The sequence below is a fragment of the Piliocolobus tephrosceles genome, unplaced genomic scaffold (genome assembly GCF_002776525.5).
Source record: "Piliocolobus tephrosceles isolate RC106 unplaced genomic scaffold, ASM277652v3 unscaffolded_19523, whole genome shotgun sequence".
NCBI classification, from domain to species: domain Eukaryota; kingdom Metazoa; phylum Chordata; class Mammalia; order Primates; family Cercopithecidae; genus Piliocolobus; species Piliocolobus tephrosceles.
The window spans coordinates 1-11547 of NW_022301558.1; the positions used below are offsets into that span (position 1 = coordinate 1).

An 11547-nucleotide genomic window follows, 5' to 3' on the forward strand; every position below is an offset into this window, starting at 1 on the left:
ATGCTGTTTTGCTCCACTCTGTTGGAGCCTAGCAGAGCTTTTAGGTCAGGGACAGTGGGGTTTTGGCTGTCCCATAGGGCAAGGCTACTCACCCTGCCCTTCCCCGCTCTTGCTTTTCCTATTCCCAGTCACTCAGCCTTTCCCTTCCCAGGAGAACCTAGCCATTTGCAAATAGGGAACTTTTTACAGTGGGCTCTTCCCGAGGTTGCTCTGTGGCACCGGAACCTGTCCAGAGCAGCCTGATTTCCCGGGTACCTAACTGATTTCCCCTTAAGCTGCTGCTCCAGTTGTTGCAGTCCTTCAGTTGGGAAGTCTGGCCCTCTCCCTGCCATGGGCCTTTTCGCCTGGCACATCTGCACATCACTTCCCTGGGCCTCGTCCCTGGCCCCAGCCCTGGGCCTTGTTCGCACAGGTTTGCCCCCTTGAGTTGTGGAGATTCCCAAGGGCAGGGTCTCCTCCATCTCCCTCTCCCACAGCCCAGCTCAGGGCAGAGGCAGTATGTGACTGTGGAATGGGGAAGGGCCCAGGGAGGGAGGCACAGATGGAGGGTGTGACATCAGCCGCCGATAGGAGTGTGGGCGTGGGAGCGGTGGGGTGTGGCTGTCCTTGGTGAAGGTGCTTTGGAAGCTGAAGGTCACTGTGCCCAAGAATGTCCCAGCTCTGGCTCAGATGGCAGGTGCTCGGCCAGGTACCACCCTGTGTGCAGTGTGTAGGGCCCTGCCCAGCCTCACCTGGCAGAAAGGATGATGACTCGGGCCTCCAGCTCTTTTGCCTCCATCAGCAGGGCTGTCACGTTCTTGGTCCCTGGGTCAAACTGCAGCACCTTCTCTGCCTGCGGTGTGAACAAGAATGTTAGCAGGCGGCTGGGGCAGGGGACATAGCACCTCAGGGGTGAGAGTCGGGCTGGAGCCGCTGGGAACCCCGAGGCAGCTTAGCTAGGGCTGCCATGGTCTGCGCCTGCCACCTGCGCCTCTGCCTGCCTTCCTCAGTCCTCGCCTGGCCTGGCCTCGCCTCTCCGGTCCTGTCCTGTCTTCAGCCTGCGCGCTCACCTGTGCTCGCTCTGTGCTCTCTCTGCTCTCTCTCTGGGTCTCTCTCTCCACCTCACTCCTGTCCTCATCTTTGCACTGAGCATGCAAGCTGAAGTGGACCCAGACTCAGGAGGCGTGCAGCGGACGGGAAACAGAAAAGAGTTTTGGAACGCAACCAGGAAAAGAGATGGGGCTGACTTTTCCAAAACCATGGGAGGTCCTCTGAGGTCTGATTCCGCAGGCCCCTGCAGGAGCAGCCCAGCCCCGGCGAGTGGGTGGCCAGGCGGGCGGGCTCCCTCCCGGGTTCCACGAGGAAACCCTGGGGGTCCCGGAGATTCGCATGCACTTCCCAGAGAGCAGCTCCTCCTGCAGCCGCGCCTGCCTCGAGGGTGCAGGCTAGGGTCACGGCGGGTGGGCCTCAGGCACCCACGCCGCCACGCCTGCCCTCTCCTGCCTGCCCTCTCCTGCCTGCTGCCGGCTGCCTCTCCTCATTGCTTGGGCCTGCGGCTCGGCGGCTGGGCCAGATAGTGGCCCTAGTGGCCGAGGCGCCGAGGCCAGGGCTCCCTAGCCGTGGGTGGCGTGCACGTCCATGCATATATACCTTGGGTCCGCGCTTGTTGTCATAGGACAGTTGGTCGAGGTTTTCATAGTTCCTTTTTTTACTCTGATGAATAATGTGCACAGAGAAAATATGCAGACACAGAAGAAGATTATAAACGGTTGAAAATGACGGCGCTAAAGCAATCACACCACCTCCTCGGCACATCTGCAGACGGGCTCCTACCTGGAGCTCGCAAACACCGAGGCCCGGGGCGGGGCTGGGGGCTGGGGCGGCTGGGGGGGTGAGGGTCGTGGGGGCGGGGCCATGGAGGCTCCCTGCCACGAAGCTGTGCTCTTGGAAACGGTCGCTCTCAGGAGAAAGGGAGGCCCTGTCCGCGTCCACCATTCGGAGGGAGCCCCACCTACCACCCCCACCCTGCATGCACCTGCTGTGTGGCCCCAGCAGTGCCCACTCCAACCCGTGTCAGTCCTGAGTGGGAGGTGAGCAGCCCCCCGGGGCCTGTCCCCGTGTCCCTCCCCCCACCTTGGCCTCCCTCTGCCTCTCAAGAGACCGAGGTGTCCTCACTAACTGGGGTGCCCATGCCCATCGGCTTGCATATGTGCCCAAGAGGGTGTGTGTGCATATGTGCACCTGTAGGGGTGGCATGCGCCTGTGGGTGCCTGAATGGGAGGGTTAGTCTGCAAAAACCTGTGAAGGTTGCGGAAGGATCAGATGGTCTGAGCATGCCTTTGTGTGTGTACGTGTGCATGTGTGCATGTGTGTGTGCATGTGTGTGTGTGCGTGTGCGTGCGTGCATGTCTGTGTGTGTGCTGGCCGGCACAAATGAGGATGAGCATGCACGTGAGGAGTGCACCTGTGCGCGTGTCCAGGTGTGTGTGTGAGGAGCGCACCTGTGCGCGTGTGCAGGTGTGTGAGGAGCGCACCTGTGTGTGTGTCCAGGTGTGTGTGTGTGAGGAGCGCACCTGAGCACGTGTCCAGGTGTGTATGTGAAGAGTGCACCTGTGCGTGTGTCCAGGTGTGTGTGTGAGGAGTGCTCCTGAGCGCGTGTCCAGGTGTGTGAGGAGCGCACCTGTGCGTGTGTCCAGGTGTGTGCGTGGTGCTGGAGCTGCATGGAGGCAAGCGTGGCCTGAGCCTGTGGCCGGAGTTGTGGAGTGTGATGGAAATGTGTGCGTGCACCTATGAGTGAAAGTAAACAGTTGGGTGTGCAGGGGTGAGTGTGTGATGGGAGTCCGTGGCCGTGGGTGGGCACGCCAGAAGGTGAGGGGCCTGTCAGGCACTGGGGTGAGGGGCACTGTCTTGGGTGAGGCCCTCGGTGCTCATGCCCCTCCCCCGCAAGACTCAGCAGAACCTCCAGAACAGGACTTCCAGGACCCTCTGGTCTGCTCCTGGCTTTACCCCCGACCCGTGCCCTCTGGTCCCTCCCGGGGCCTGTGGTGCTTTGGGGGTGCCAGGTTGGCCCTAAGTTCGATGAAGCCAGCTCTGACACGAAACATGCTCCCAGCCACCCGTAGGTCTGGCCCTCCTCAGCCTGGGCCTCCCCCCACTGCTTGACCAGGAGCCGGCCTAGGTGCTGAGCACCCAGGGCTCTGGGGGTCCTGCAGCCAAGCACCAGCTCTGCCCCAGACTGCAAATGGGAGTGGTAAGGAAGGGGGCAGGGGTCGCTTGGACCCCCTCAAATCCCAGCTCTGATCTCTCTGCAGCCCCACAGAGTGGACGCCTGGCTGTGTTTGGGGTCAGTGTGTCCTAGAACCAGGTGGCTAATTGGTCTTGATGAGGAGTGCGGAGGGAGACCTGTGGTGGGGCAAGGAGGGGAGTGGAGCCCACAGGGGCGGTCCGGGCGGGGGGGGCAGGTGTCTATGGATGGGGCTTTGCTGAGCTGTGAGGTGCAGAGCTTCAGGGGAGGCCACGCGGGGGAGGACAGAGAATGGGCCCAGCCTGGGCGGAACAGGACTGCAGGGGCGGTATGTGGGGGTCATGTACAGGGGAGACCTTGCCCAGAGGGAGGCTGCTGGGAACTCAGGACAGGGTGGGTGGGAAGGGTGATGAGTCCTGAGCCCGGCTGGGGCCTCCAGGGAGAGAGGGGCGCGGGCAGGAGGAAGGGACTAGGGCGCGGGGCAGCGCGGGGCAGGGGTGTTTGCGGAGCTCCAGGTGGTCTGGCCCTCGCCCCGCAGGGACTGACACGAAGGAGATTTCGACTAATGGCAAAAGCGAGTGAAATGAGCCGAGGACAGGCTGGGGCGGGCGCTCGCCAGACGTGGTGGTGCTGACCATGCACGATGGAAAGAAGAGGGTGTCACACACGGAGCCACAGACACACGGCGGCCCGTCCTGCACCTCGGCTCCGCCAGGCGCCCGCCTGCGGCGCCGACCCTCACCTTGGACTCACGCTCCTCCAGCAGCGTCTCCAGGCGCTTCTGAGCTGCCCGGCCCTCATGGTCGTCGCTGACCAGCAGGATGATGTGGTTCCAGCTGTAGACACGCATCATCTCGAACCACACGCTCGACTGGTGGGAGTAGGGCGGCACGGTGCGCAGGAAGCTCAGGTGGATGCTCTGTGGGAGACGGGAGCACGGCGGGCTGAGAGGGACCCGTGGAGACCCACCCTCCCACCCGCCTCCCACCGCTGGAACACCCGCCGGAGGCTGGGAACCCCCTTCCTCCCACCCCTGTCCCTACCCCGCTGGGGACACTTTCTAGACCCCGAGACCCCTCCTGTCTGCCACCCCTGTCCCTACCACCCTGGGGACACTTTCTAGACCCTAGGACACTTTCTAGACCCTAGGACCCCCTTCCTCCCACCCTTGTCTCCACCCCACTGGGGACTGGATCCTGGGACCCCCTTCCTCTCACCCTTGTCCCCACCCTGCTGGGGACACTTTCTAGACCCTGGGACCCCCTCCTGTCTCCCACCCCTGTCCCTACCACCCTGGGGACACTTTTTTTTTGAGACGGAGTCTCACGCTGTCACCCAGGTTGGAGTACAGTGGTGGGAACTCGGCTCACTGCAAGCTCCGTCTCCTGGGTTCACACCATTCTCCTGCCTCAGCCTCCCGAGTAGCTGGGACTACAGGCGCCCGCCACCACGCCTGGCTAATTTTTTGTATTTTTAGTAGAGACGGGGTTTCACCGTGTTAGCCAGGATGGTCTCGATCTCCTGACCTCATGATCCACCTGCCTCGGCCTCCCAAAGTGCTGGGATTGAGCCACTGCACCCGGCCAACCTGGGGACACTTTCTAGACCCTGGGACCCCCTCCCTTTACCCACCCCTGTCCCCACCACCCTGGGGACACTTTTTAGACCCTGGGAACCCCTCTTTCTCCCACCCCGGCCTCTTCTCCCACATACAGTCTCGGAAATGGAGGAGGTTTAGTGTGGGCCCCATAGCACCCTAAGGGACGTGGGTTTCTGTGGAATCGTTCCTGGGATGAGCTCACCCCCTCCCCTGCAGCCCACCACCTTTGGACAAGCTGAGCTCAGGAAGTTCTTGATGACACAGTGCCTCGAAAATCCCCTGGGGCTGCCCAGAGTCCTCCCAAATTTAAACTCTATGAAGAAGAATTCGCTCTTGGGGCTAAAGGCTTCATCTCCCCAGGCGAAAGTGTGGTGCTCGCTTGCCCTGGCTTGCTTTCCCTGGCCGCAAGCTGCCAGGGAGTGCTGTGGCATGGCGGGGAGTGGAGCAGGCTCTGCGCCACTCTGCCTCGGTTGCTCTGCGCCACTCTGCCTCGGTTCTCTGTGTCTGTCCAGCTGAGCCCTGGTTCCTTCAGTGTCCCTGTGGACTCACACTGATCTTGTGGTTCCCTGAGGCCTCCAGGTTATTTTTCACCTGTTCCCTCTTTGTGGCCTGGGGCAGTGCCTTGGGGTGCAAAAATGTCCCCTGCCTCTCTCTGTCCACCTGGTGACGTGGCTGCAAGGCAGGTTGTACTTGAGATCTTGGACTAGCTCTGACCTGGCCTTGCCGGTCCATGTTTTGGGCACAGGTTGGTTGTAGTGTATAGACCACAGTAAGGCCAGGGTGTAGCGGTGAGGTGTGCCCCCTCCCTTTGGCCTGCTCTGGGCTGGGGGCACGTGCTGGGCTGGCCCTGCCCTGGGGCATCCCTTTCCCTGGGCTTTCATTTGAGCCACTGGCTGCTTTCCTGGGTAAGGCCATTTTCTCTCCTTCACATGTGAGGAAACTGGTGCCCAGGGAAGCGAAGGAGGTCGTGCCTGAGGGCACAGGAATGAGACCCCCACCTTCTCATGGCCAGGGGTGAAGTCACCTGGGAGGAGCAGTTCGGGTGCTGAGGGGCATGCCAGGGCCTTCAGAGCGTCAGGAAGGTAGCTGTTCCAGTCTCTCTCAGCTCCTGCCTCTGGGGCCTTCCGTCCTCCCAGAAGAGCCTGGGCCTAGCTGGGGCGACCCCTGTGCTTTAAGGCAATATTACTGAGGACTGTGGACTCTGGGCAGGAGGAATTTGGAGAAGATGGGGGACCCGGAAGCCTGGCTGCACAGTCCAGCCCTCTGGCTCCTCAGCACTGGCACCAAACTGGGTGTCTGCTGCCAAGTGGCCCTGCAGGTCTGTCAGTCAGTGGCCCCAGGTTGGTCAGCCCCTCAGTGCCCAGTTTGCATCCTGGGTAGACGGAGGGCTGTGTGACCTAGAGCAAGCCCCCATGGCTCTCTGGCTTGGAGTTTCCTGCAAAACTGACTGGATGACTCTCTTCCAGCTGCTGTTCCAGAGTTAGACAGAGGCCCTTGTCCTAGCCTGTGGGCCAGGAGGGTCTGCAGGAGGCTGAGCCAAGGTGCCCTCAGCCCTAGAGGCTGGAAGCCCCCAGGCCAGTGCCCCGCCCCGAGCTGCATCCTCATTTATGCCATGCAACCGCAGACATTGCTCTCCATCCATGCCGGCAGTGGGAAAGGCTGGCCCTACCACCCTGGCTGTGTGCACACCCCTTTCCTCCTGGAGCAACCCCCAGCTCTCCAAACTTCTCTTCAAAGTCCACCTGTCTAGAAAGCCTCCCAGCCATCCCTTCTCCCAGCCCATGGGCCCTCTCGTCCTGAGGGTGTGTCACTGGTGCCTGTGCCAGTGACTGTGTGTGACTTTGTGCGAATCCGTGGGTGTGCCAGTGTGCATGTGTGGGGAGGGTGAGCACAGCAGTGCAGTGTGTGGGTGCTGTGAGTATGAATGTGTGAGTGTGTGACGTGTGAGTGAGTGAGGTGTGCCCCCTCTCTTTGGCCTGCTCTGGGCTGGAGGCACGTGCTGGGCTCCATGTGAGCCCTCCTTGTGCATGAGAGTGTGTATTGTGCGTGTAAGAGCATGTGAATGTTCATGTGACTGTGTTTGCAGATATGTGAGTTGGACACGTGAGAGCGTGCAGACGTGCATGAATATGGGGGAGCTGTGTGGCTGTGAGGGCATGGTGTGTGAGTTCCATGTGAGCGGGTCGGCCCGCTGCTCCCGGAGTGGCCGAGCTGTGCACAGGGGTGGAGGGCCGGCTGGCCTGGTCTGGCAGTCAGGCTTACCTTGTCGGAGTAGATGGACATGCGGGTGGTCAGCCCCAGCACGGGGATGCGGTAGAAGCCGGCTGTGTAGGAGACAGGGGTGGGAGTGAAGTGGTCGTTGGGGGTAGGCGGATGGCTAACTAGGATGGCGTAGACCTGTGGACACAGGAGACAGGGTCAGTTTGAGCCAGGGGTAGGTCAGGCACTGGGCTAGAGGCTGAGATCCGGAAGCAGCAGAGGCTGAACCCAGCAGGCTAAAGTGGGTGGGGGCACGATTTGGGTACATGCTACATGCCCAGGCCCAGATGCACACATGCCCACAGGGCGGGGGAGGGAGACCCCATCATCATCCTTTATCAGTCAATCACAGAGGGACAGAGCCAGAGCAGGGACTAAGGGGACACAGGGGAGGGCAGACCCCACCCGGACCTCCCCTCACTCTTCTCACATTGCTGACTGGGGCCCTGCAGGGGCTGCGCCCCTCAAGGGCCAGATGAAGGCCTGCCCTGGGGATGTCCTGGGGACCCTGAGCACAGGACGCACCCAGGGTGGACTGGGGAGGACAGCTGGTCCTGTATCATGATGGCCTTGATGCTCAGAACCCACCCGTCCTTCCTGATGGGCCAGGGATGGGGCCAGCTCACATCCCGAGACAGGGCAGGCAGCTCCAATGGCCAGTACCGGACTTCAGGGGGAAGCAGCTAGGAGCTGCCAAAGAGGTCGAGGTCCCTTCTGCTGGTGTCTCCAGGGGCGGGGCCTGAGGTGGGCTCCGTCCGAACAACACTCAGCCCTTACTTTGAGTGCTGGCCTCGTCGTCAAGGAAGGGAAGGGAGGCGTTGGGGGTGCAGCCCAGCCTTCCTGCCCGTGACCAAGGCCCCATAGGGCAGATCTAAAGCCAGCGGCTTAGCCCCCTGGAACTGACGCCTTCCCTCTCTCCCCAGCCCCTCCCAAGGCAGGGAGGCAGGCAGCTGGGGGTCCACACCACCTTCACACAACAAGGACTTGCGTCTGTCCCCAGCTCTGCCTGTGCCTCTTAGAGCTTTGGCGAATGGGGGCAGCGTGTACTGCATGGCCCCATGTGGCAGGACAGTACCTGACCAGGGGGTATGTTCCGTGAATGGTAGCTACAGGCATTGCCTTTGCTCCGGGCACCATGCCCACAGACAGACAGCAAGACGGGCGTGAGTTGAAGCAATTCCCCAGGAATGGCCCCTCCCGGATTTCCTGAGTCCACCTTCCGTGTCCCTCCCCAGTCCCAGATGGAACATGTGACCGCAGCCACTGGCTACAGACGCGTCCCCCCAGTCCCATCCCGTGGTGTCCTGGACTGGGGCATGGGGGTGGATTGTGAGGTGGGGAGGGAGGATTTCTGAAAAGAACTCTGGCGTGGGCCCTGCAGCTGCAGCTGTTTGAAGTGGTTCTCCCTCCCCCAGCTTTTGCCTCCAACCTGCACCCAGAGGTGCCTGGCAAAGACCTGTAGGTCCATGTGTGACCATGCAGGTGTTCGCGCGTGTGCTAGGGTATGGTTATACGCATCACATGCCCCAGCATGTCTGTGTACATGCGTGTGCATGACTGGAACCGTGTGTGTAAGTGTGCATGTTTGCATGTGCCTCTGGGAATGCATGCCAAGCCGTGTGTGGCACATGAGCAGGTGTCCATGGATCTGCATGTGTGCAAGTGAGCATATGAAATTGTGTGATGCTGAGGTGCATGAGTGTGTGCTAATGTAACAAGTGGTGTGTGTGTGAGCATGCATGTCCACAGATGTGGTGTGTCCACCAAGTAGGCACGTGTGAGCAGTGCTAGGCTGGATGTCTGTCCTGCCTCTTACATAAAGGGCTGCATTGCAGATCCTTGCAGTCTCATTGGAATTCAGCAGGCGCTGGGCCCAGGGGCGGACAGCTCTGACAGGCAAAATCCCAGGAGCCGCGTCCTCCCCCGCAGCGCTGGCTGCCGACAGCTCCCATGCCCTGACGCCTCTTGCGTGTGCATCCCCACTCCCACTCCCACAAAGCGCCCTGCTTTGGCACCTGAGCCATTACCCTTCCCAGGCAGACCCGCGGGTCGGGGGAAGGGAAGAAAAAAAGGGCAGGAGAACCTGGAAGCAGAAACAAAGATGGCCCCAGGCCCCGTCCTGTTTAAAGCTCTGCAGGGCGGGCATGTAGCTGGATGGGCACTTCTGCCCCCATACCTGGAATACACGTCCCCACACTGACACACTCCAGCCCCACGTCTACACACACCAGTCAGGGCCTGGAGCCCCAGGGACCCTCTGAGGACCAGCCAAGGTGGCAGGTGACTGGTCTCAGGCCAAGATAGGGGAGCCAGCAAACCCTGGTGTTTGGTTCCTAGTGAGACAAGGGCCTCCCGGAAGCAGCCAGCTGACTCCGGGGTGGTGTCTTCCAGGGAGGAAGGGAGCACGGAAAGGATGGAATGAAACTGGGGGTGTGGGGGTGCAGTATGGAGGAGGGGGGAGGTGGGGGGCGGAGGTGGGGGAGGGCACCTGGCTGGAGATGAGGTCCTCGCACACTGACAGAGCCATCTGGATGGCGTTGGGCTTGTGCGTGACGGAGGTGGCGTTCAGCTGGATCTTCCAGGAACCATGCCGCTTGTTGGCCTGGTTCACGGCCTCGCGGAACATCTGCTCGTGCTTCCGCGTGCTCAGCACCGCGCCAATGTTGACGATCTTGGGGTCGCACGCGGCACGGGCGACGGAGCAGGAGAACAGCAGGGCGAGCGTCAGCAGGCGCATGGTGCTCATCGGCTCGGGCCGCGGGCCTGGCTCTGCGCTGCGCGAACGCGGGGCCCTCGGCGCATCCCCCGCGGGGCTTCTGGGCCGTCCTGCGCTAGCCCGGCCCCGCGGGCTGCGGACGCCACGTCTCCCCCGGAGCGGTGGTCCCGGGACGTCGGCCGAGGGAAGGGGCGCGGGAGCGCGCGCAGGGGCTCCGGGCGCAGCCCCACGCGACCGGCGCTGTCCACGGTGCTGAAGCGGGCCGGGCGCAGCTCGGAGCGCCCGGCTTGGAAAGGGCCCGGCGGCGGCGGCTCCGCGGACGGCGCTGGTTCCGGTCCGGACGCTGCGGCGACTGCAGCAGCTGCAGAAACGCGAGCGGGGCCAACGTCTCCTGCCCCTCCCGCCGCCCCCGCTTCCCAACACGGAGGCGAAGGGGGCGCCTCCCGCGCCAGAGCGTGCGCCTGCGTTCGCGTGAGCGTGTGTGTCGGAGCGCGCGTGAGCCGGGAAGCGCGCGTGTGCGTGTGAGCGCGTGCCTGGAGGGGTCCTGGGACAGTGGCCTCTGCTGTCGGGGACCTGCAGGGAGCTCAGTTTGGGAACGTTAGAGGGGTCCGTGTCACCGCGTGCAGCCCGCACCACCCTTGCGTGCCTTTTAATGTGACCGAATGTGTCGTGCCTGCTCGCATGTGTGTGTGCGCGCACGAGTCGTCACCCACAGTCAGCAATATTTCGGGTCCTGACTCTTGCAGGCTGGAGCTCTAGAGGGGTGGGGGAGGCCCTAAACCATGCCTCTGGGGTCCCCCCCAACAAGATTCAGAAATGGGGGAGAGGCCCCGTCTACGTGGCCATGTAACTCAGGACCCCCCTCCTCGGGCTAAAAGGAATAGGGAGGGTGACCGGGGCTGCCACATGTGTTCAGCCAGGCCTTCCGCGAGAGCCTGGAAACTGGACCCGCACTGGCTGGGGCTGAGGTCAGACACCAGGAATCACTGGAGCCCCGCGAGGTGTGTTCGGGGCCAGCCATTTCACACCCTCAGCTTCCGCTCCTCTCTCCATCTCCAGTCCCTCGCAATACGCTCCCAGAGCCCCCTTTTTCAGAGCCTTACCCATCCCTCTGGTCCACACCACCCTGTCTTTGTCCCCCTCCACCCCTGGAGTGTGCCTCCCCCTCCCTAACTTGAAGGAAGGCTGAAGCTCCGCCCCTGCCAGTGATGTCACCATTTCCAATAGCAACTGAGGATTCTGCAGACCTAACAGCAAACGCCCCCAATGGTGACAAAGCAGGGTCGTCCCCACACCTCTGCTATCCGGAGCAGTGCAGCGAGGGGAGTCATGTGCCCACACGGGTCCCACTCCCTCTCCCGCTTGCCGTTCTCTCCATCAGCCAAACACTGGCACCAGGGACCCCCTGGAGCTGAGAGGAGGGGGAGGGGCTGCGGTGTTTGACAAGCTCCTCCTCTTGGCCCCTTCTCTCTCAATACAGGGAAATCTTTCATTGGGGGATCACCTGCCTACACCCTGCTGCAGACCCCCGCCTCTCCCTGTTTGGGTTGAGTCACACAGAGGAAGGCTCATCCGCCTTGGGCCCTTCACCCCTTCTGTCCGCTCTCAGGAAGGCACGTGGGTGTTGCTCAGGGGGACTGAGCTGGCCCCACCTCCAGGAGTTTGTGGCCCATCTCCAAACTTCCGCCTCAGCCAGGCACAGTGGCTCATGCCTGTAATCCTAACACTTTGGGAGGCAAAGGCAGGTGG

At 62.1% G+C, this 11547-nt stretch overlaps 1 protein-coding gene across 1 annotated transcript; it reads right to left on the minus strand.

Annotated features, from left to right (window-relative positions):
* Positions 1–731: 731 nt before the first annotated feature.
* LOC113221042 (glutamate receptor ionotropic, NMDA 1-like) lies at positions 732–10159 on the minus strand (the record flags this gene model as incomplete). Its single annotated transcript, XM_026450398.1, has 5 exons — positions 732–832; positions 1630–1692; positions 3966–4142; positions 7086–7220; positions 9571–10159. Coding segments are annotated over 5 exons (1065 nt in total), but the record flags the coding sequence as incomplete, so codon positions are not given.
* Between the last annotated feature and the right edge of the window lie 1388 nt (positions 10160–11547).